The following is a 26,420-nucleotide window of genomic DNA, read 5'->3' on the forward strand; positions in this document are numbered from 1 at the left end:
GACTCTGCCAGCTGACGGTCTCTGTTGACCAATGAGAGTCTGACTGGGCCAGCTGACGGTCTCTGTTGACCAATGCGAGTCTGACTGTGCCAGCTGACGGTCTCTGTTGACCAATGCGAGTCTGACTGTGCCAGCTGACGGTCTCTGTTGACCAATGAGAGTCTGACTCTGCCAGCTGACAGTCTTGGTCTGTGGACCGAGGAGGTGCACCTCCACTCAAACATACTCTTTGATAATGTTGCATACTGTACCTTTTTATTAATAATTACACTTGAGATTGGAAAAACTAGTTGATGCCCCACTCCAGTTCAGTTATTTGTGAAGTCATACTTATTTATACTTGCCTTTTGGGGGGGGGGGGGGGGGGGGGCTTTTGACACTTGACAGAACGAATGAGGTGTGCACCAATTAGCATTTTGCTGTCGCACAATTTGCACACATTCTAAAATAATATAAAACATGGAGGCCGAGGTGACAAATGCTGATTGTACTATAAATATACAGAGAGAACCATTATCTTCTAAAATTAAAACAATCCAAAAGGGGCCTATTAAGTATCAGCTTGAATAAAGGACCGATTACAGGCTACAGCTGAACGCGACTAGATAAATTACTGTAATGCATTTTCATTTTATGGGTTTAGCAAAAGTAGAGCCTAGTCATATTTTTAACCCTAGAAGACCTTGGTGATTTTCACCCGGACATTTATATTTTTGTAATGTTCATGATGTTGCTGATGTCTGAGGTGGGTGGGTCTTTCGGTACCTTCATGATGCTCAGTGACATCATAGAAGGTAAGTTTGTTTCCCTACAGTCCTGGTTGTTTCTACAGGCAGTGCCAGGTGTTCGGGTGAATTTCACCGTGTTTAGTGATAGAGGAAAACTCCCATACACCCACAATGGGCTTTTATTTCTCTTTCTTTCACTGTGACTGTATCATGCTCACGTGTCCCACATATTCCTAGCTCAATTTTTTAGGAATATTTTTTAAAGAATACCCACATTTTTCACAGATTTTGCCCTGTTATGATGGGGCCATTTTTTTGTGAAAAGTCATGATGAAATATTAAAGAAGAGTAGGTCAAGTTGCCATGTATTGCTGTACTTAGATATATTTTGATTAGAAATACTTTTTATGGAATATTGGGTAAAATATATCCGGGTTTATTGATGGTTTGACTTAACTTGAAAAGTTAAGTTTGGTGTTCTAAAAGTTAAGTTTAGTGTTCTAGGGTTAAATAAATGAGTTCAAGTGATGTTAGACAGTTGGTAAGGAATGCAAGATCAGAATCACAAAGCATTGATAATCAATGTATAGATCCCATGAATGAGATCCTTTATGGTGTAGTGGCGAAGTATAAGTAAGTTGTGAAAAATTGTTGGCATGTGAAGAAAACTGATTTCTGTTTGAAATGGGAAAGTGCAAACATAGAGGTCTGAAGTTCAAACAAGGGTTACCTAGACCAGGGGTTTTCAACTGATTGTGAACCAGGGACCACCACCCTGACTAAGAATCAAGCTAGGGACCACTGTTGTCTTGGGAGGGTATAATATACCCTGTTATGAAAGCGCTAAGCTTAGCCCATATTATGGGCTAAGCTTAGCGCTTTCATAACACTTGCTAATGCTGTGCAATATATACATACCACTGTTTCTCAACCGATGGTCCACGGACTACTAGTGGTCCATGGCATAATAGGCCTGCAGGTGGTCCATGGGAAAATGTTTTAAAATATAAATAAAATGTCTTTGTTAGATGTATTAAAATATGTTTAAATAATACAGTATAATCAAAACTCCATCAAATGTAAGAAAATATTTGAATTGATAGCTAATAAAAAGATTGAAATTAGACATCAAATGTAAGAAAATATTTGAATTGATAGCTAATAAAAAGATTGAAATTAAATCATGACTGTTAAGGGCTTGATTTCATTCATTGCACGATACTACGTGCAACAAATGATATCAATCCAAGGCAATATTTAACTGAAATATACGAGTGGTCCGGAGCCAAAAGATATATATCTTTTGAGAACCACTGATCTATTCCTATCCCACGGTTACACTTCTCTTACTTTATCCATCCTCCCATTAAACTCAGGTTAACTGATACAGTACTCATAGAGCAGACATATGGGCACATTTCCTAATAATGATGACTCAATCAGGTAAGCTGGTAGACTGCACCCTTCTTGAGAATTCAACTTTCTGTGGAATTTCTTCACCTCAGTAACTGATACATTGATGCACTTCCACGTCCGCCAAAAGTAGTGCATTGTTCCGTGGAAGAAAATACAACATTTGCTACAATACTAAATGCATGGTCAGGGACCACATGCAATACCTTCACGGACCACCAGTGGTCCACGGACCACCTGTTGAAAACCCCTGACCTAGACTGTGTGTGTGAGTGTGTGAGTGAGTGTGAGAGAGAGAGTGAGTCTATGAACACAGACAGCATGGTGTATGTGTGTGTTTAGTTAATCATTCCACACTGTTTGTACATTGACCCACTCACAGTGAGATCATGTCTCCTCAGTTTGTTGAGCCCCTGTGTTTGCTGTGACCAAAACACTGGCTTAATGATTAAGTAGCAAATGTGCTAAAAGGGAAACGCTGTCCAATATGGAGCCTCAGCTTAGAGGTTCCTACTTTCTACCCCCCCCCCCCCCCCCCCCCCCCCCCCCACACACACACACACACAGTGCACACACGCACTCCAAGCCATGTTGTGGGCTAGAGGTTGCGTGAAGGTTGGTTAATGTGTGAGAAACTGACTATTGACCAGAAGGCTGCAGATTGGAATCCCCAGGTAAAGTGCTTTACAGAGTTGAACGCAATCGACGCAGAAAGCGCCAACTCCGCCAAGCAACGGAGGGGGAGAGATATTTCTCGCGTCCAGGCAGTCATACGTCGTCCGTCAATCTGGGAACAACCCCCAATGCTACAACGCAACGCAGTCTGAGAATGGTACCCCTGGCGACCTTTGGCAGCAGAGAGCAGAAAGGCTTTCCTCCTCTGCTCCTAGCCCCAGGCCCAACTCTTTCTGAAAGAGGAAGCCACTTCGGTAAACCTAGACGTAAACACGGAACGGCATGGATAGAAGCACAGCTTTGCAAACTCGTCGGTGATTTGTCGGGCCTAGACTGGCCACTTGACTAAATGCCCAGTGGGCCGCCCAATGAATGGGCTCTCCCCCAACGCAAGTCAAAACGGTCTCTGTCGAGGCCTTAAGCTGGAGAGAACTGTAAATATCCCATCCCCCGGGGGAATGAGGAACACCAGAATATGTCTAGGAATATGTGATGTAATGAGCAAGGTTTGATAGTACGCATTGTCGACTTTATTGTATTTTTATTTTTTGTTTTTCATGTTTGTGCTGTGTTTGTCCTTTACTATTGTGTGTTTGTTCAAAAAATAAATAAAAATCTAAGTGATAAAAAAAAATATCCCATCCACCAATTAATTTAATTGAGTTTTAAGTTTTATTATTAATTTGCACAAGGAGGAGGGAAACCTTCCCTCTGTAGCCTAGGATGGAGTGTATATAAGATAATGTTGCCGTGGCTACGTGTTAGTCATGGAACACACTGTGACTGGACCGTCAGATACAGATATGATACGAGTAGAGATTCAGTTAATATTCAAGATATACAAAAGAATAAAGAAAAATATCATCTGTTAGCAAATGTATGGAAAGGCTGTAAGGCTCTGAGCAAGAATCTTAATTAAAGGCAGGGTAAGTGATTTTCTTTGGTTAAAATAGGTGTTAAAAAGCTCTATTGTGATAGTACTCATTGTTATAGAATGTTTGTTCAGTAACAGGAGTCTCCATCTCTCTCCAGCTTTTAATTAAACTGAAAATGCATTTTCAGGTCGGGATACCAATTTTATCCAATCAGCATAGAGAAAACGGTCAGGAATCTCAGGATACTGATTAAACAAATGGAATTTTAAGTGATGACACAAAGAAATAAGCAGACAAAATTGGAACGGGAACACTACAAATTAAGCAGATAAATGGCTATACTCTCCTGATTGGCTAAAATTGTGTCACCTACCTGAACATGTATTTTCTGTTTTATTAAAGGGCTGGAGAGACAGGGAGACCCCTGCTACTGAACAAACATAGTAATGATACAGAATATAGTGATTTAACATTTTAACAAACATTTTTGTTTTAACCCAAGAATATCACTTACCCCGGTCCCCTACCTTTTAAGGTAAAAACAATGAGTGTACTACACATATATACAGTTTTAACAGTAGATAGGTAGGTTTCACTTTCTTTTCTTAAGTTCTTTGTCATGTTTTTCTTTACCGTTATTGTCATGTGCTTACAGTACAGCTGTTGCAACAGGCTTTGGTTTGTCTGGCCCAGTAACTGAAACAATCACTTTGACTTCCCGCAAAGACAGTTCAATAAAAAGGAAGTTTGTTTTAAGTATTTCAAAGTTGCATCACACACACACACACACACACACACACACACACACACACACACACACACACACACACACACACACACACACACACACACACACACACACACACGCATGCGCACACACTCTCGTTCTCCACCAACCCCACTCTCTGTCTCTCTCTCTCTCTCTCTCTGTTAATCATTCTCACATTGTTCTTTTGCTTAATCTTTAATTCCCAACCGTATTTTCTCCCCTCTTGCTTTCTCTTTCTCTCTCGCTTTCTTTAGTTGGTGTACAGTATATACAGCTCCATTTCAATGAATTAGAATATTGTGTAAAAGTTCAACTTTTTTGTTTTAATCTTGATGATTATGGCGTACAGCTCATGAAAATCTAAAAATCCTATCTCAACAAATTAGAATATTTTATGAAACCACTAAAACTCTTTGACAATACAACCTAGATTCTCTGTGGGGTTCAGGTCAGGCCAGTTTGCTGTTCAGTTAAGCACAGTAATACCATGGTCAGTACACCAGTTACTAGTAGTTTTGGCACTGTGGGCAGGTGCCAAATCGAGCTGGAAAGGAAAATTAGCATCTCCATGAAGCTTGTCAACATACTGAAGCACAATATACTCTAAAAAGATGGCTGTGTTGAAACCTTTCTTAAGTTTTCACTGTCAGTGGATCAACACCAGCAGATAACATGGCCAAAATTACTGTGCTTAACTGACCAGCCAACTGGCCTGACCTGAACCCCACAGAGAATCTAGGTTGTATTGTCAAGAGGAAGGTGTGCTACAATACAAATTAATTTACGACTGTTATCAAACTTCCATAACACCTCAACAGTGCCACAGGCTGATCACCTCCATGCCACGCCACATTGATTAAATAATTTGTTCAAAAGTAGCCCAGACCAAGTATTGACTGCATACATTAATATACTTTTCAGATGGTCGACATTTCTTTTAGTGGTCTCGTAAAATATTCTAATTTGTTGAGATAGGATTTTTTTTATTTTCATGAGCTGTATGCCATAATCATCTAGATTAAAACAAATAAAGGTTTTAAATACTTCACTTTATGCACAATGAATTGAGAATATATGAAGGTTTCACTTTTTGAATTATATTATGGAAGAAAATGAACAATATTCTAATTCATTGAGATGGAGCTGTATATGCCCACCTATCAAGGGAAGAGTTAACTTACTCTAAGCATCTTTTTGTACTTATAGATCCTTAGTGATCCTTAAGGTATTTCCAAAGATTGGAACCAAATGGGACATTTGTACACTCTCTGGAGCTAAATACACTATGGGATTTTACTGTGTATAGTGAGTGTTGTTTACACTTTATGGCCAGTCTTATTGGCACCGTAAAACCGCTAACGCCTCGTCTGTCTTCCTGTCTACAGGTTTTTTCCTCTGGTCCCTTCCCATCCGTACTTCACCCCTGCGTCCCTATTGGCTGCGATTTCAGAGAGGGTGGAGCTCAGTATGGGGTAAGGGAGCCAAGAGGAGACACCTGAGCAACAATACCTGAAGACCCCTCACCTGCAAAGGTAATCTCTCGCATGCGCGCGCGCCTGCACACACACACACACACACACACACACACACACACCCACACACTAGGGCTGACCCTGAAGCCACTAGGGTTTGGACGTTCGGTGGTGTTTCCGAATGAATGGTCGAACCTTCGTTTTATGAATTTAATTATTTACTACATTATTACATTACATTATTAATGTATGTGTCCCTTTTTATGCCCATATACAGTATGGAGTTTCTTTTGTGCTGGTTCTGGACAACCAGAAATGCAGACTACCCGTTCCACCCATCTGTCTATGTCCCTTTTATGCCGATCTATGGAGATTTCTGTATGCGTCTCTCTGTGTCCCTTTATTCCTATATATGGAGTTCTGTGTCAGGCATGCCCAAATATGGAGTGTTGTGATGTCAGAACAGGCCAGCTTATGGAGTTCTTGTCAGGCATGCCCAAATATGGAGTGCTGTGATGTCAGAACAGGCCAGCTCCATATATGGACCATGGGCAGGGGCCTAAAAGAGCCCGGGCAGAGGCCTTTTGTGGCTATTCTGGACAACCGTGGGTCCGACCGACTCGACACCGGGCACTGCACTCCCTGTGGGGCTGTGGAACGTGTGTGTCGAATTTGAAGCCAGTGGGGGGAACGGTTATCGAGTTACATGCATTACAGCCATACACACGTACAGACAGACAGAGACGTGGTGCAATTATAGATAGATTGAGGGTGTGGCGTGTAGTGACGATGCCATAGAGGTAAATATGCATGTGTTGTTATGTACAGTACGCTCCCTCTGTGGACATATTGGTGCCGAGTCTGCTCAGCAGACAAGTCTATGTTCCTTGATGACGCAAATAGTTGACTATTGTTTCCTGCAGTGCTGCTACATCTTTTAATGTAGCCTACCTGTCCGGTCTGTGGAATGTGGAAAGGTTACAGTAATTTAGCAATTTTAGCAACAAATGTAAGGTCTGGCCTAAGAATTTGACTTGAAACCACAACTCGCAACACATGACCTTGAAAGTAATTGAAAAGAATATAAAATGAATATCTCAAATTCACAGACACGCATACCTTTAAAATTGTGACATTTCTGCTGTCTACCCTTTCACTCCACCCTCCCACTCTAAGGCTATAAAGCCTTACCTCATATGACCTTTTATAAGGTATCATAACATGCAGACTCATCAAACAGTTCCTGCCATTATCCAGTAGATTGCTGCTTTGATCTAATCAATGAGGTTTAGAAGGCCTGCGTTTTTCCACAATGATTGGTGACGGATAACATTCATGGCCCATCTTGACATTTTTATGCCACTGCTTGCAATCTGCAGTGTCCATTATCATCATTGGGTTATTAACCCATTCTGACCTGAGATCAGATTCTAAAAATGTCTTCTACATCCTGACAGTTATCTGAAAAAGCTTAAAAAAAAAAGCTAGTCGTTCTTCGATTTTTCAAAAATAGCAGACCTACAAGCTCGTAGCGCGCCAAGCATAACCTAATGCTAACACCAAAAGGGATTCCCGCCCAAAATGGGTTAAAAGAGAACATTGAGATACTGGCAATGCGCCATTTGTGAAACTCTGGTTTCGGTGATTGCGATGGGAATTGAGATGGCATGTGGACACTGGCTGTAATAAAAATAGTAAAACATTGTCTCCCAGATCAGAGGTTCAACACAGCACTGAGAATGACTCTGTGGGACAGAGGCTCTCTCGTTTTCATTTGAAGTGAAAAGCGGTAGTCATTATCTTGACCCTCTAATTGTGTAGCCAAACCGGAAGACGGCACGCACGTACTCTAGATGTTAGATGGAATAGACAATCTCCACCATCTGTCTGTTCCAGTTCCTCTGTATTCAGACTCTTTTATTCACAAATGTTTTGATTATTGTCATTATACTACTCCAAGAATACTTTCACATTGTCATTATACTACTCCAAGAATACTTTCACAATGTGTTTATGACTAAAACTGCAGCTAGGGCCTGGGCCGTGGCTCAGTGGTCCAGGCACCTTGGCTGGTAATCTAGTCTGGCAGTGTGCCGTGGGTTCGACTCCCGATCCCGACGGCCTTTACTGCATGTCTTCCCCCATCTCTCTCCCCATTTCCTGTCAGCCTACTGACAGGAAAGGGGGTCTGTCCCTCCATAAAAAATATAAAATAAAGGCGAAAGCCACAAAAACAAATTAAAACTAGAAAAAGTGCCCTTCTGGGCACAGGTCTCCACCAGGAGGATAGGACAGTTTTTGAGGCATTTTGTTCCAAAAATGTGTTTTGCAAAAATCAACCTGTTGGTGGCGCTATAACAGGCCAATGTGAAAAGGGTGGGATATATTCCTCAGCCTAGTAAGAAAATGTGTGAAAGATTTCACGTAAATTGCATGCTGCGTTCATGATTTGAGGCTTTTGTTCAAAACGGGGCAATCTTGCAAACTGTGAAAGCCAATTATAGCCAATTAGGATGGAATATGAAATATCGGACAGATCCGACTTGAGCACATGACCATAGAGATACTGTGTAACGATTTGTGAGATGTTTGGACAGAAATTGGAGGAGTAATATCAAAAAATGTGTTTTTACAAAAGTCGGCCTCCTGGTGGCGCTATAAAAGGCAGATGCGGAAAATGCAGGTCAACGGTTTGTCCTTGGCCTCTAGGGAGTGTGCATGCAACGTTTCACGCAGATCGGTGCAGTTTTAGGTACAAAATGTGAAAAGCTGCCTCATGGTGGCGCTATAACAGGCCGTTCTGGAAAATGTGGGGCAGAGGTTCATTGTTGGCATCCAGAGAGTGTGTGTGCAAAGTTTGGCATCGACCGGGTTAACGGTGCCGGAGATTAGCTGGTAACGGACGGACGGAAGGACGGACGGACACACACACACACACACACACACACACACACACACACACACACACACACGGACGGAGTGCAAAACATACTCTCTCCCCATGCCTTCGGCCTGGTGGAGACAATAAAAAATAATAATAATAAAAAAAAAATAAAAAAAACTTCAGCTAGAATAGCCACTACTACTTGTGTATCATGTGCCAAGTGCAAAGCATACAAGACGTTTACTGTAGGCATACAAAGTATTAAGTAATTGTGTTTATTTTGTGGTATGTCTATATTTGCCGTATGCCAAGTAATGTATTTGGTGTGTGCTACTGTAGGTGTGTATTTGATGTAGGATAGGCGTATATTTGGTGTAGCTATTGTAGGGAGGAAGGGAGGGAGTGACTGGGACACACTACCTGTAGAGTCCTGTAATATTAGCCTTTAAAACTGTAGTTCTTCTGACCATGCCTTGCGATTGGACAAGAGACATTCCCAGAGTTATAATTACGGTATTGCCAAATGGCCGCCCAGATACGTAGCTAGCTACAGTACTATATGGTGATAGCATAAGTGGTTATAAGAATGATTTCTACATTTTACCCGAGAACATAGCATTGTCTCTTAGCCTGGACACTTTACCACTGTTGTTCTGCCTTGTTTACATGTATTGTAATTAGCCTAATTCCTAATCGTAAAACTATTTTCTTAATGGTGGAACACAACATATACATTTAAATCGAAACAACAAAGCTTCTGTCTTTAGTTGGTTTTAGAACCATAACGGCATCAGTACATTGATTACACATATAAACATTGATCGTTTTGCCATACATTTTAGAATCATTTTGTTTATGTTTTGTCCAAACTTAACTGAGTAATTTAGTCTGCATTGGCCAAACATAATTGCATGGGGTTAATAGGACAATCTTGTTTTCTCCAGGGGCTATTTTAGGCTAGACATCTCAAATTAAACCATGCTTTTAAAATGCAACGATAACATGACTTGCCCAAAGAATAACCATACAGTTATATTTTTGGTGTAGAATTACCCATCTCAAGCAAGTTTTCAAGTTGTTTTTGATCATCTTTAGTTTTTCATTCCATACCGAAATGAACTGAAGACAGTGGCTTCCCCCGAAAATCAAACAAACCACAATATGCTATCATGCTTTGGAAAATGGTCGGCAGTACTGTCAAGTATACCATGAGTCATAGTCAGTGGGCCAAACATGCCAGACCACCCGCATGAGCCTGTAGTGCTGGAAACAATGATAAAAAACATTCTATAAAGGCAAAATGCATTACATTCTCAAGGTTGTGTTACCAAGATACTGTATCTGTACTCAGTATAGTGTACTGCTTTGATGACCTACAGCTGCATCTCCAGTGCCAGTATTTCACTGGATAGCACAACCTTTCATATGTTCATGCTTAAATATGTCGTGAATCTGCTTTATGTTACTCAATTTGCCATTGTTAATCTTACATGGTGGTGTTTGAGACGTATGCAAGGAGCATGAGAGGTTAGGAAAGGCTGAGTGAAGGAGGGAGGGAGGCATATGGAGGCCGCGGTGGCCGAACGGATTGCGGAGCGGTCTTGATACCGGAAGGTCGCCAGTTCGAATCAGCAGTCCGACACGTTAAAATTACCACCGCTGAAGTGCCCTTGAACAAGGCATTGAACCACTACGATGAAATGTTCTATGAGCAGGGCCTGGCTGGAAACAAGTTCTTGAGCTTAGCCCAGATACCCTGGGTAAATATAGTAATCATTTCATTTCATTTCATTTCATTTCAAGGAAAGTGATGGGAGCATTGTGCTGGGGTGATGGTAATTAAAAGGTATAGTGAAATAGAACAGTTCAGGAGAAGGGAAACAGAGAAGAGGAGAATGGGATAGCGTTAAAGAGAGAGGGGGAATAAGGGGAGGACAAACAGAAGGCAGCATGGCTGTGTTGCAGAGATGTTGCTAGGAGGCACACAAGCAGAAACCTAATACAGAGTCATTGAGGCAGTAAGAGGAAATGGCAACAGCGTGGCAGAGAGAGAACCCACCTCAACTCGCGTCACCAACCTTTTCACCTTTATTCACGCAATTCTTTTTTGGAGCTGATTGAGAAATCCACTGTGTATTATTATGATATGAAGTCGTATCAATTAAAGACAAGTCCTTGTCTTCCCTGGAATTAACCCATTAAAACCAGGAAAGCATCTGTCATTTTAGATGATTTCTTTGTGTTGGATATTCAAAAATAGCAGATATACAAGTTTGTGCTCTGCCATTTTTGAACAAGTTTCAAAATCTTGAAAGAACTACTTAGAAGGCATTTATAGAATCGGCCTCAGGTCTTAATGGATTAACCTCTATCGTGTACTCTGTGGCCCTGCACTAGAAAGCCTGGTGTAACAAATAACAAGCTGTTTAAGCAGCTGTTGAATGAGCTGTTGAAGCAGATTTTGGGGCTACTAGCTAATTTGAGCCAAAGTTGTGTTTGGTGTCATTTTCCTTTGATGCTCTGTGGCGTACCAGTTAAATGTTTTATTTTTTTCTTTACTCTCATATTACCTTTACACAGATTTTATCGCATTTCACATATTAATCACATTTTTTTTGTGGGAGGAAATGAATGAATGTACATACCTAATTCAGTATGACATTCCCACAAGGGTAGAGTGGAATGAATCCAGTTATTTGTTTAACAGAAGTCGAGAGCTCTCTGAGACTGCCACATGCAAATACATGTCTCAATATCAGACATTTGTTCCCTTTTATATACACTTGTAGATGGATTCTTGTTTAGTGGACAGAGCCATATCTTTCTACATGACCATGCTAGATTTACAAATAGTTACTCTGACAGACTGCTGACAGGTGAGAACATGGTTAGACCTGCCTAGTGACCAGATGTCCTCTTTAGTAAAGGCTCATAGGAGGCATAACCATAAGCACAGACAAAAGTTCAAAACGGTGTATCATATCTGACATTTCAATTTCGTAAAAAATAATTATAATGTCATGCCATCAATGTAACCCATTTCTTTGTCCTAGATTTTTACATTACGTGTCAAAGTTATAGGACACTCATGTACTGTGTAAATGAGGCCACTGTCGAGGTTCTCTGAGCAAAAAGCTTCAACGAGGAATTGAATATACCGGTAATACAGAAACTGACGGGCACGAGGATATAAAAAGAAGGAGAGGTAGAGAGAGGACAATGTTATCATGGCAGAACGTGCAAGTGTTCCAGTGGAGAAACCCGAGTCAGAACCACTTGTGGTGAAAGGCCGTATTGTTCTCTGTTTGCTTCGTCACATTTTTCTCTTTTTATTAAAATTCACCAGGCTGGAACAGGTACCAGTCAGGTGACGATAAAAAAAGCCCCAAAATATTTGGCTTCCTTAAATTCTTTTCATTGTTGTTGGCAAGGCCAGATTTCATCGTGCTTTCTAAACATGTCATACTAAACAATGTATGGGAAATTAACACGGGCAGCGAGGTCCACGTATCGAAAAGGTCACAGGTTCAGTCCCCATAAAGGACAGTGATATGTTCATCAACATCCAGTTTGTCTTGTCTACGTGTCCTTGAACTAGACACTGACTCTCTTACCTGCTCACTCATTGTGAGTAACTCAGGATGGAACGTGTCGGCTAAATGCCCTAATGGAACAGTGCTCAGTCTTTATTACCACACGTCCAGGGGCAGTGGAAACTGCTCTCTCTCTATAGCATGGTGAAATGGAACACCTCTGCTGCTCAGAGTACATAGAGCAAACAGAATAGAGCCTTTTATTGCTAAATGACCAGGGTCAGCTGAAATGGCTCTCAGGGTGTGTTTCTGTCTGTGTGTGTGTGTGTGTGTGTGTGTGTGTGTGTGTGTGTGTGTGTGTGTGTGTGTGTGTGTGTGTGTGTGTGTGTGTGTGTGTGTGTGTGTGTGTGTGTGTGTGTGTGTGTGTGTGTGTGTGTGTGTGTGTGTGTGTGTGTGTGTGTGTGTGTGTGTGTGTGTGTGTGTATATATATATATATATATATATATATATATATATATATATATATATATATATATATATATATATATATATATATATACATATATATATATATATATATATATACACACACACACACCTAGTCTGTATCACTTTCAGATTTACTGCTTTAATTAGTGCACTACACCGCTCCCAGCCAGAAAACTGGTGCTGTGGGAGCACTGGGAGTCAAGTCAGCCAACACACAGGGATCAATTGCGAGGGCATCCCACTCCAATGTATGCGTGGACGTACTAAGGTGCAGGGGCAGAAAGTGCTGGCGAGCTATAGCCAGATGCATGGAGGATCAAGCTGACTGAAAACACTGATGGAGGGCTTGTCCAAGGACAACCTACATAGACAAATTAAATGTTATATAATCAGTAATATTAGTAGTAGTATTATTATGGCAAGGAATAGCTCTCTTACTTTACTACATTAATAGAATATTAGAGAAATTGTATCCAGTACAGCATATATCTTTTAGTTTTAAATATGTAGGTAATTGGTATACTATATAGAGTGTTTGTTCAGTAACAGGGGTGTCCCCATCTCTCCACCTCTTTTGTAAACGGAATGCCAGTTGGGAACCCAGTGTACTTGTTGTCAGAGCACCCAATGCAGTACCTGCACCAGGGCACCACCATGTCAAGAGTACCCAGTGCAGTACCCACCATAGTACTTGTTGTTGTCAGAGTACCCAGTGCAGTACCCACCATAGTACTTGTTGTTGTCAGAGTACCCAGTGTAGTACCCACCATAGTACTTGTTGTTGTCCGAGTACCCAGTGTAGTACCCACCATAGTACTTGTTGTTGTCAGAGTACCCAGTGTAGTACCCACCAGGGTACTTTGAGGCTAGTCTATGATGTCGGCACTATTTTGGGGACGAGTCATAATGCCAAACACACACACATCCCGGTTGGTAGATTATCTAATTTATCTTGCATTATAAAACAAAGTAAATATCATGAACAGTTCTTGTCTCCACCAGGCCGAAGGCATGGGGAGAGTATCACATCACGCAAATCGGTATAGTCATCTGATCAACACGGATCTGTCCGCTTTCCCCCAATTGACTAAGATTGCCTTCCAAGTTCCAAAGTTTGCAGGATTGGTCCATTTTGAACACAATACATCTTGAACACATTCTCACTAGGCAGAGGAAGAAATGCGACTTAACGGTTTAACTGCTTGACGGAACGTTCCGCCCAGAAGGAATCCAACCGGCAACTGCTTCTGGCGTAATGTTCCGTCTGATAAGCTTTATTATTCTATTTTTTTAAATTATTTTTTTGGCTTGGCCTTATCTTCTTTAGCGATCCTAGACCGGGTTGCGCAACCGCGCTGCCGTCCACCTCCCATTATACAGGCTGACTAAAAAGCTGAATAACTCCTAATCTACGGAGCTCTCCATGGTTTGGATAAAATGCGCGATGTTCGGAGGTCTTTGCAGATTATCCGGTGGTTTAGATGGAAACATTGGCGCTTTCTAGAGCAAGGATGGCTTCATTTTAGCTCGCTAGCATTGACGCTATTTATGTAGCATTAAACATGGATGCCCAAAACAGGATGTCAGTGCAGTGTGTGCTGCATTGAAATAACCTCGGCAGTCTGCGGTCCAGAGCCAACCCAAATCATCCTCATGGTGGCGCTATAACAGGCCACAGGCCAATTCATGTTTTCACCTACAGTATATCTGCACCGATCTGTGTACAACTTTGTATGTGCACTCCTAGAGGCCAAGGAATAACCTTTGCCCTGTATTTTCCACATCTGCAGGTCATAGCGCCATCATAAGACCAATTCTTGCACACACATTTCTTTATATTACTCGTACAGATTTTATCCGTACATCACGCAAATCGGTATACACTACCTCTATAGTCATGTGTTCAACACAGATCTGTTTGATGGACATTTTGTACAAACATCACAAACGCTAATATCCTGGTGGAGACCGGGAGGCATCCTTTGGTTAGACATAGCATTGGTTAGACATAAGGTTGGTGAGGGGTGCGTTAGCCGAGGGGCACTTTTTCTAGTTTGTCACTGAGCTTACCGGTATTTATTTTTCAGCAATAAATATCCTACACCTTAACCTCAAGACCTATACCACTAAACTCTAGTATCTAGGACAGATAATTCTAAATGTTTATTATAGTGTCAGTAATAAGGGGTGGTAGTCTAAATTGAATAGACCTAGCATTGTCCTTGGCATGAGCCACAATGCAATTGGATTGTGAAAATCAATCAGTAAATGGAGGTCTGTTTGTTGGCTGTTGTTCTTTTACTGGGCTGGCTCTCATCATCAAGGTAGACCTACCCACAAGTCAGCCAACTCAGTTGACCAGACCCTTTTTGGCATAGAGAAATATTTACCAATGCCTTCGACACCAGCTGGATAATGGAGCCACAAACTAAGTTGCCACAAGGGGTGGCATTTCCTGTCTGAACCTCACTACTAGGCACATTTAATAGGAGGCGGTTTATCTAATTCTCCCTTCCTCTTCTTATGTTTATCTAGGCTAATCCTGCCAGTGAATTTCATTTTATAAGCTTTGTTGGGCAATGCAATAAACCAAGTTGACACCCCTTCAGTGAACTTTGTACAGTGCATGCTTATCTAAATGGTTTTATGGCATTTACTTTTGGGAAATGTCATATCGTCTAGTACTATAGTTTATGTTCGTCTTAATGGTTTTGATTGGCTAATTGTTAACATGCACTCTCTTGGACAGCGAGATAATGCTAAGCATAAAGGAATGTACCATTCACTCATTTGCCTGTGCCTGATGAGTGCATTTAGCTGCTGTGCAACCTACAGCATGAGCTTCATTCCACGGGTATATCACCAACATTATTTACACAAACAAAGATGCATAGGAGTCATTTCAGGAGTTAGCAGTCCACTTGACCTCTGATTTATTTACTTTTTCAGGTAGAAAAAGGTTAAGGGGGAGAATTACATTTTTCTCCTAGACCAAAAGGCATGCATGTGGATCTGGAGGATGATAATCTTAGAAAAGCACTCCGAGAGTTGCTACACCAACACCACATGCTCCGTTAGGGTCATAAATAAAATGTGACCTAAATATGACCTATGTATGTATGTATGTATGTATGTATATGCATATAGTTGAACTTTGAACAGTAGCGCTGGTTTTAACCTTAGGTACATATCTGCCAAGTTTGATCGAGATCCGATTAAAACTGATCTGGATTAAACTCTTGGGTGTGGCTGGCTTTCACTATTACGCCATTTGGGAGACTGTTCTTGTGAAGGGGGAGATAGGATCTCATGCTGTAGGTGTAGTATCAGTGTATTGTCAAAGTATAAAATGTATGTATGTGTGTATATATATATATATATATATATATATATATTGGGGCATTCATTAAAAAAGAAGAAAGAAAATTAAAAATATATGTTTTCAATTTCCACATATCATATTTTTGCTCTATGTGTGTGTGTGTGTGTGTGTGTGTGTGTGTGTGTGTGTGTGTACAGAATTCAAACTGTCAGAGAAGTAACAGATAGAAGCGCGCAAACTACATCCCCCCACCTCCATGCTGGAAATAAAACGTCTGGGTTTCCGAGGCTACAGCCGTGCTGACGCAATGACTGTCCTCAGTGTCCTGTTTCTGGTCTAGCTTTACGTGCGGGACGCATGAATCTCACCGTCTCCCGTCAGTGCGGGTTGTTGTTTATTCTACTGTGTTCTGAAGGTCGGGCTGCTGTACTGCCACTAGTGTTAATGTTTGCAAATTCCATATTCCATAGCCATTTACTATGTAACCCAGCAGAACATGTCTTGTCTGTGTGTCACGCTGTGACACCACCCGCCCGCCACCAGAGGGCACAGCTGTATCACACAAAAAAACACACGCACACACACGGTAGAAAACTTTTTTTAAAACAATTTACGAGCAGCGTTCGCTTCCCGCGTTCACGTCTTACTTGTATATTTTGTATTGTGTTCTCGGGCCGCTGCTGCGCTGCGCTGTGTGCCAATTATGCCCCCTCTCCTGTTGTGTTCTCTTTTCTGGTCTGTGTACCAGCTGCGACGCACACTTACGTTTTGATAATCGGCGCTTTGCCATATAGATGATACATACACTGTGCCATATTGGAGAGGCCACTGTGTGCCCAGTGCTTTGTTTGACATGCTCCGTAAAAAAAAACATATATAATATAGCCGTAACATATCTATATATATATATATAATATATATATATATATATATATATATATATATATATATATATATATATATATATACACACACACACACAAACGTTGCGCTATATGGATAGAAATAGGTCAACAATACAAATTATGCTAGTTTTGTGGATTCATTCATGTTTTTATGCGTGGCCCCCAGATCCCCACCAAATGACCGGAACAACTTCATATTCACCAAAACCAGACCAGTAACTCTCAACACTTAGGCAATCAATTAATACTTTTGCAACCACTAAGTATTTCCAACAGCTTTAGTAAAAAAATGTGAACTAACCATGCTAACTATGCTTGGTGGAAGTGCGAAAGGTGAGGTAGTAATGTGTCATGACAGATGAGTATGTCATTGTTGTGACATAAGGGAGTGGTATGTCGCTTGTCAAGTTTGCCTTTAGATCACATTTCCATTGGAATGCCGTCGAAGGAACTGTCTTCCTTACCACTGTTCTTAAAGGGATATTTCACTTTAAAAAAAACTGTTGACCATTATTTCATCATTTACTCAGGCTTATGTGAACACCCAAGACAGTTTTTTAATTGCTCGATTCAGTATTTAGATATTTGATATTAATGTAGGCTGCCCCGCCGCCTTCCTATACAAACCCATTGTAACATCAACCAACATTTTAACCATGTTAGAATCATCAAAAACACATATCCTTTTTTCTGGTGACTGATACTGCCCTCCTAATACGTGTTGTTATTATTACTTTTTTCATTAATTTTTAATTCTTTTAGATTATTTTATGGAGCTTTGATGCTGCCTGATGCTTTTCCTTTTCCAAAATAAATATTATCTTCATGGTGTTGTATGACTGTTGTTATAATCTCCCTTTCTTTGGGAACAGTTCTGAGCTTGCCCCCAAAAAATGTTAATTTGTATAATTTTAATTTTAGGACACTGGAAAGTTTAATTCCCTGTCTTTTTCAGGCACGACTGACCCACATATTCTAAATTAATTTGATATGCATGCTACATTTATACTTTTCTCCTCTGTGTATACCCTATCTTTCCACTGTGAAAGATAATAGACATATAAAATACTCCTGTGACCCTAGAGTTAGAATGAACAACCAGTTTAGTTAGAATGATAATTATTGTAGACATAAGGCAAGGCAAGTTTATTTGTATAACACACTTGCACTTGCACTCGCGACGTGCAATTTGAAGTGCTTTACACAAAACATAAACATTAAGAGATTAAAACGGAGCATTAAGACACAAAATAAACACATTATAAATAATACATTTAAAATAACAAGAAGTTAAAATAAAAATTACAGTGCAGAATAAATTATTTAAAAAAAGAAAATCATTAAAATGCTGTGACTTGAGCTTCAGCTTTGACATAAAATAACTGAGTGTTGTAGCAGACCTGCAGTTTTCTATAACATAACAGAGCATTTTATACTCACTTTTTGTTTTTTCTCAATCCAGGTGGTGAGCGGCGGAGGTGGGCCTTCATCGCTGCCATGGCATTGCTGCGGCGAAGGTTAAAGGTGGTGGTGATGGTGATGATGTTCAACCTGTTCATCTTCATCCTGATCTCGCGCAACAGCAGCCAAGACAAGAGTGGCCGCAACAAGGTGCGCGTGCCCACCAAGCGCTTCTGGGCCAAAATTAAGCCAAACAACGCTTTCTGGAATCGCAGGCAGCAGGTTCTAGACCTCCAACAAAACCCCATCCTCATCTTCAATGACAGCACCGCCGAAAGGCCAGACTGGCTTAACGACACAGGGTTGAACTCTGACCCCTGCCAGCCTGACCTCAGGGTCACCACCCAGGTGAAGGACTACAACTCCCTACCTGGCCGCTTCAAGGACTTCCTGCTTTACATGCGCTGCCGTTCGTATCCACTATTGGTGGACCAGCCTCATGTCTGCCAGGAGGACCCGCCTTTTCTGCTGCTGGCCGTCAAATCCCTGGCCTCGCACTTTGACCGCCGGCAGGCCATTCGTCAGTCGTGGGGACGGGCGGGCACGCTGGCCAATCGGACAGTGGCTACGGTTTTCCTCCTCGGCAACGCCACCCCATTCGACCACCACCCGGACCTATCGGAGATGCTACGCTACGAGAGCAAGCGACACAGGGACATCGTCCAGTGGGACTACAGGGACTCCTTCTTTAACCTGACCGTCAAAGAGGTGCTATTCCAGGAGTGGGTGCAGACTCGCTGCCCGGGGGCACGCTACATCTTCAAAGGGGACGACGACGTCTTCGTCAATACCCACCGCATCCTGGATTTCCTCAAGGGTCTCTCGGGACCTAAGGCCAGGGACCTGTTTGTGGGTGATGTGATTACTAACGCGGGGCCTCACCGGGACAAGAAGGTCAAGTACTTCATCCCAGACACCATGTACGTTGGCACGTATCCTCCGTATGCTGGGGGAGGAGGGTACCTGTACTCTGGTGATATGGCCGCGCGTCTGTACAATGTATCAGAGCAGGTGCCGCTCTACCCCATAGATGATGTCTACACAGGCATGTGCCTCAGGAAACTAGGTCTGGCGCCAGAAAAGCACAAGGGCTTCAGGACCTTTGACATAGAGGAGAAGTACAGGTCAAACCCCTGTGCCTATAAGAGTCTGATGCTCGTGCACCCCAGGACTCCACAGGAGATGATACAGATCTGGACTTGGCTCAGTGACCCTGACTTAAACTGCCAGTAATAATTTCAACGGTAGCCATTTTGGATATGACTAACTGGGTACATTGTCCAGTGGTATTCGTTTGGTGTCCAGTGGCTGAGATTGCACAGCTGCCAACATTTGGGGTTCCAACGTCCGGCCATTTGGGATTAACAGTTCACAGACATTGTTTTTGTCAAACTGAAATGGTGAAGATTGCCAATATGCATTCATTTTTTGTTAGTTCGAAATGGGCAGTATTGCCCAGTAGGAGTCATTTTGTGTCTGATGGAAATGGATATACCTAAGATAACAAATGTTAAGCTTGCCCTGCACTAGTCATTTGGCATCTGACGTGTTGGCACCTGTGTGGTACTGGCCTATATCGGCTATTGTTGAATGGCCACCATTATTTTATTTTGTGGATACATTTGGCAGCTTTATGTCATTTAAGATATATTTTATGGTGATTTGGGTCACCTGTCTTCTGAGTGCAGGCAAATTAATGCATTGCACCCCTTAAAATAAGGATTGCCTTGCGCATTGTTGTTGCACAAAAAGAGGCCATCATAGTATTTTCACATAATGTCAGACTTTGGTAGACCCAACTGCTGTCCTTTATTGTTAATGTAGAACGAGCTTCATCCAAAGTGAGCGTGTCTGTCATTTGCGTGCACATATTTATATTACATCTATTTATATGGCCTTTGTGATGCTTTAACACTGTGTATTGGCTCCCCTGTAGAGCCTCTCAATGCTGTATTACAATGAGACTTCGACTTAGGCTTGATTCATACTGAAAATAGCCGATCAACAAGCTCACGACGCATAGCACTGCAACGCTTTGTGAGCTTGTGGATCGGCTATTTTTGTTGCAGACACATGCGCGCAACTAAATCGGGCATTGAGCTATGTGTCCATTGGAGACTTTTTTTTTACAGTGATGGTTTCCTTTTCTCATCATTGAAATGCATTTAGAACTTTAGTTTTAGTCGTCTCAATGGATTAGCATATTGTAGCACTCTGTCTTCCTGCTGTTGGTCGTCAAAACTTTTTCAGAGCTTTAACAAAAGGCGATTGGGCTTCAAACCTGTTTTGATTAGTCTCATGGCGACAGCAGGAGCCAGCTCTTACCAAAAGGCCTTCCGCTGAATGCTGAGAAAAAGAGGGTTCCCAGTGGACACTGGCTTAATGGTTGCTTGTGGCTACGCATGTGCTCCTATTCCCATCCACACTCCCTTAAGTATTTAGTCTTTCTTCTCTCTGCCCTAGTCCCTCACGCCACCTCCTAAGAAAGAAAGATGAAAAAAATGTTTCATTGACCGTGTGTTTCAAATTTAGTGAAGAGTTTCTTTCCAAACATTTTCAGGATAATCTCTTAGATATTGAAATTCCAGTGTATAAAGCATCGCCATTTGGTCAACCAAGAAGAACCAAAGTTAATTTAGTTAATGTGCTAACGTTTAAAAGTAAAGTAGCATAACATCTTTCCCATACAAATCCTACACATCAAAATGAAGTGGCGTTTTTGCATCTTGGAATGATTCTCTTCACATTTTTACAATATTTGAAACTGTACACCATTTTGCTCTTCACATTTTTACAATAATTGAAACTGTACATCATTTTCTTTTTCAAATGATTGATGTCCCTCTTGGAAATGAAACTAATTACATATGATTTTTTTTTAAAGCATGTGGTCGATGAAGGGAGTATTTGCTTCAGGGAGGGAAAAGGAGAGTAGGAGCCATGCCTAGCTAAACCCAGCAGGTCTGGGCTTGGTTTGGGATTGGTACGGAAATCTATATGCTGTCTATTTGCTTGAATATCTTGTCAAAGCCATTTTCCCCCACATGCAAAATGCCAGTATACATGTTTAAAATACATATTTTCCACAAAGTGGTGATTTTTTTTTAATTTATTTTAACCTACCACACAAAAACCCTCGCTATAGGCTACATATCCCGTGGATTTTTTAAATCATTTGAATCTGTTGGTGATTTTTACACTTTTACTTCCTTACCTTATCAGTGAGGGGGAAGGGTTTGGGTTTTTAATCATTGAACACAGCTTCAGATCCCAAGCTTATAACTCCCGCTTCCATAATCTTCCCATAGAAAATGCCCAAGATGCTTTTTGCCTGACTGTTTTGCATTTTGGGGATCTGGCAATTTTGCTGTTAATGTGGTTGTAAAAAATAGTATTGTGGAGGTATCGTGTTGTCAGGTTAAGCTCTTTGCTGTTTGGCTTTTGTCGCACATTTGTTTTAGTTTTTGTGATATGTCACAAGATGCTGCATTTATAAGTTATATATATAATACTGTAATATATATGGTGGTGTATGTGTGTATGTGTATATATATATGTGTGTGTGTGTGTGTATATATATATATATACATACACTGTATCGACATACATACTGTATCGACATGGAATGATTTGTTCACTTCTTCACATCCAACAATTGACTTCACTTTTTGAACTGCACCCTGATACACAGTGCACTGTCATATATATCATTGAGAACATTTTAGAATACACTGGTGTGTTTTTCTTTTTTTAGGGTTGTCAATAATTCACTTTTAACTAAAACGTGACATGACCTATGTTCTTGTTCTCCATTCAAAATTGCTATTGTTTTTAAGTCGGTTTGAAAAGCTTTGACTGAGTGAACGTAAAGTGAGATGACCCCTGCCATGACCCCCAATGGTGGCCTTGACATAGAATGTTGGTTTATACTCCTAAAACCCGGAAGTGCGTTTGCAATGGGTTCCCATGGCAGATTTCATATGCTTTTTATTTAGGATTTTGCTTTTATGCTGAAAATTTCGTTTATTGTAATTTATCCCAAACCCAGTGGAAATCTACAGAGCTCATTTCAGGGTTGGCCTACAAAAGGACATCTTCCCTGTAACATGTGGACAAGGGACTGTTGTTAGGCTGCCACCTGCTGGTCAGGTTGGTTAACTAACTACAAATGGTAACAGTTGATGCATGTTATTTCTTGAACAGCTCCAATAACCAACAGTTTTAATGCCAGTACGTCTTCCCAGTACTTTTCTTTTTTAACCGTGTCTCTTCATTTTTTTTTCTTTTTTTTTCAAAATATACAATCTACTGATATGGTCGATTGACAGCTGGTTTCTTCATAAATTACATATGCCATATGGCAGCTGGTTTCGTCATAAATTACATATGCCATATGGCAGCTGGTTTCTTTGTAATATAACATGTACTAAGTTTTAAAAGAGACAGGCCTGGGTTTATTATTTGCAAAATAAATGGCATCCTTCTTTTTGTAAACTCAAAAAGTACAGTCTACACCCCATTCCTCCATTCTGCTAAGGAAATTATCATTTGGAAAATGGAGATTACATTGAGGATCCTTGTTAATGGTAGGGTAAGTGATAATTATTATTATTATTTTTTGAATGTTCTAGCTCTATATTCTGATAGTAATCGCTATAGAGTGTTTGTTCAGTAACAGGTGTCTCCCTATCACTCCAGCTCTTTTAATTGAATATACATTGTCATGTGGGTTGCACATTTTCAGCCAATCAGGAGAGACTACCAATTTATCAGCTTAAATTCTATAGTGTTCCAAATTCAAAATGAGTTTGGTCATTTATTTGTCTCAGCAGTTCCAAATTCACTTAAGTTGTTTATCCTGTAGCCTGTGTGAGTTCTCTCTCCTGATTGAATAAAATTGGATCCCGACCTGAAAATGTGTTTTCCGTTTACCAAAGAGCTGCGAGACATGGAAACTCCCGTTACTGAACTGTCTATTCTATAGCAATGAGTACTATCAGAATATAGAACTATGTAACACTTATTCTATGACCTATCACTTGCATTACCTTTTAAATATTTAACTTGAGCCTGATTTATACTTTGTCGTTCACAACGTGTTGTGAGTTTGTAGATCTGCTATTTTCGACAAGCAAAACCGTTGTGAAGCACTACTGTTGTGCTGCAGGTTCTGTCAGCTTCCACTGTTCTGTTTGTCTGCAGGTCAACCAACCAAAAACGCCATTATAAATTCTAGCCTCTTTACAACATGCTGTATGGTAGGCGACGAGCTGAAATGTTTACAAGTTGAAAAGTAGTTCACTGCATATTATCATTACTTCAACCTCCACTTCACTTGAAATCCAACCTCTAATCCCCAGCATGTTTATCCAGACATTTCAGCAGAAAAGTCAAGTGGAGGGCAATGGTGCCTTGCACAGAATCTTTGGACAATGATTACAAGGGACACTTTGGTATTTCACGGGAGTGACAACAAATGGGATGATCTGAAGGTGCTCACATCTTTCACTCTGATGTATTCCACTCCCTTTTTCATTGTGTGATTTTGAAAGCCCTTTTGCTGTGCATAAATGAGTGGTTTTCATTATTTAATCAGGGAGGAAATGTGATGGCATTGAAATATTATTCCTTTTGCTGGCAATTCTCCAACATGGTGGCATACCCCAAGTTGTAACCAATGGCAACCATTGTCCAGACATTACATGACATTTTCATTGTTATCCCTGATAGCCTGGGATTACAGCCTTCTCTTTACCTTTTTGTAAAATTATGATTTCACTTCACTGTTTTGACAAGGAATGTACTATTTTCGAACATTTATCAGTCATGTTAAACTGATACAGATATTCAGCTTTTCAACTTCTACACAGTAGATTGTCATTTACAAATTAACACTGAGGCTTTTACTGTGCGTACTCTTGAATGGCATTTGAGACAGAGCAACACAATGGCACAGTACAGAGCTTTCTCCTATTGACTTGACAAGAAAAAAAATTTACTCAGTCAAGAGTCAATTCTGTCCAAAAGGGTATAAGACTTTGAAAATTGTATGTCGGCACACCAAAACTTTTTTGCAACATCAATTGAGACTAGACAGGAGTACGTTGACCATGTCATTTAGTAAGTGAATAATTTTGCGACGCAATCCTAGAATGTTAAAGCTTTTCTTGACTGTTTCGCATAAAAATAGCCAGCCATATCTGATGAATATCATTCCTTTGCAACACAGAGACATATATGGTCCTTAATTGCTGACTGACTCAGAGAATGTTTAACTCTTAAAGCCCAAACCATACCAGTTGCAAGGAGTTGCAACTCCTTGCAACAAAACAGTTCTAAGGCCAAAAACACCAATGCAACTCCTTGCAACTGCCATTGGGGAATAATGGTTGCAAGGAGTTGCGTGATGAATAATTGGTGTGGTTTGGGCTTTAAACTAGCTGTTGGATCCACAAACCATGATCCCATATTTAGAACTATATATTTATAGTCATGTCATTCACCTTCATGCCTGTTGTAATTTCTGTTGTAAGATTTTGGACATTCTCTGCACTAAAGAAATGGTAGTGTGTATACCAAAAATGTGTATGTGTTTAAGAGATTCTCAAACCTTGTCACGTGTGATTCCTTTTCTATAACTTTGAGTGTCGTTGATTATTTCAATAAAGTATATTTTGCTGTTTTTGTAAGTTCTGTTTAATTGTTTTTCATGGTTCATGGTGGTGTGACATTTTGAAACGACTTGGAACCCCCTTGGCCTTGCTGCTCCCCACCTCCCATACACAGTAAAGTCCTCCCTTTATTTGTTTGTGACTCCAGACTGCACCAATGTAACCAAAATGGACACTTAAGCAGCCGGGACACAGGAACAAGGATTTGATAACCGAAGGACCCACATTGTATTTCGTTTTTGAGCGGTGCCTAACCTCTCCATTAAGTAGCAATGTGTGCATGCATGTCTGTCCCCGTGTCTGTCCCTGGGTCTGTATGTCCGAGCACGGAAAGCTCCAACACAGTAACTCTGTCATTTCTCGACCATTTCGCACGCGGGAAGGATTGATTGATTGATTGAAGAATTTATTAACAGTATTGTAACAGAATTACAGTACATTTCAAGCACAAACTCAATACAAAGGCTGTTAACTGTGAGTGGACGACCCAATTAAGCATTACACTTGTTTCCAATAGGGTCCACCAGGCTCGCCGGAACCGCCTGCAATCCTCATACATGCACATTGAAACCACTGAAGGTCCATCTAATTCATAATATACAAAAACATGTTTTGTAAGAACAAATGACCACATTGGATAAAAGGCAGAACATACAGTAATACCCTATTAATCACATCACATGGCCTTGAACTAATGGTTTTCAACTCTGATCTTTAGGTCCCAGAGTGTACTGTTAGTTTTCTAATTGCTTTAAGTGGTTTGCAGTCTTGCTTCTTGCACTCTTTCTGGTTCCCGGTTGGACTACTTTAATGACAACCAGCTGTATACTGGATTATTGGGACAATAGTTGAGAATCTCTGTATAGAGAGACAGAAAAGACTGGCCTTCATTGTTGCATACAAACATACTGCATTGCTATGCAGTGGTCAGTGCAGTGGACAGTTTCCCAAATAGTAGGTCGGGACCCACCATTTGTGGGTTTATGATTTATGAGTCACGACTTGAGTAACGATCCTAGTTTCTTTTCCTACATTTAAAAAAAAACGAGATTTAAAAAAAAAAAAATTATAAAATGAAAAACAAACGCATATTATTGAATTTCCATTGAAACTCTAAACAAATATTAATTATTAATTAGCCGCTTGTGGCGCTGCAAACGTCTAATCTCTTGGACCTGAAACGAAAGGTTTGGGAACCACTGCATCATGGTTGAACTATTGT

The 26,420-nt window shown here is 40.7% G+C and overlaps 1 protein-coding gene across 2 annotated transcripts in view; it reads left to right on the forward strand.

Annotated features, from left to right (window-relative positions):
- The window catches only part of b3gnt2b (UDP-GlcNAc:betaGal beta-1,3-N-acetylglucosaminyltransferase 2b), a 39,253-nt gene extending 14,037 nt beyond the window's left edge, over positions 1-25,216 (forward strand). For both annotated transcript variants that reach the window (XM_079512436.1, XM_079512437.1), the window contains 2 exons: positions 5,846-5,992; positions 18,529-25,216. In XM_079512436.1, coding sequence (XP_079368562.1) covers positions 18,564-19,760 — 1,197 coding nt within the window. In that variant the 5' untranslated portion in view covers positions 5,846-5,992; positions 18,529-18,563 and the 3' untranslated portion in view covers positions 19,761-25,216. The remainder of the gene's footprint in view (positions 1-5,845; positions 5,993-18,528) is intronic.
- Positions 25,217-26,420: the final 1,204 nt, after the last annotated feature.

Source organism: Electrona antarctica (genome assembly GCF_951216825.1).
Source record: "Electrona antarctica genome assembly, chromosome: 10".
Lineage (NCBI taxonomy): Eukaryota > Metazoa > Chordata > Actinopteri > Myctophiformes > Myctophidae > Electrona > Electrona antarctica.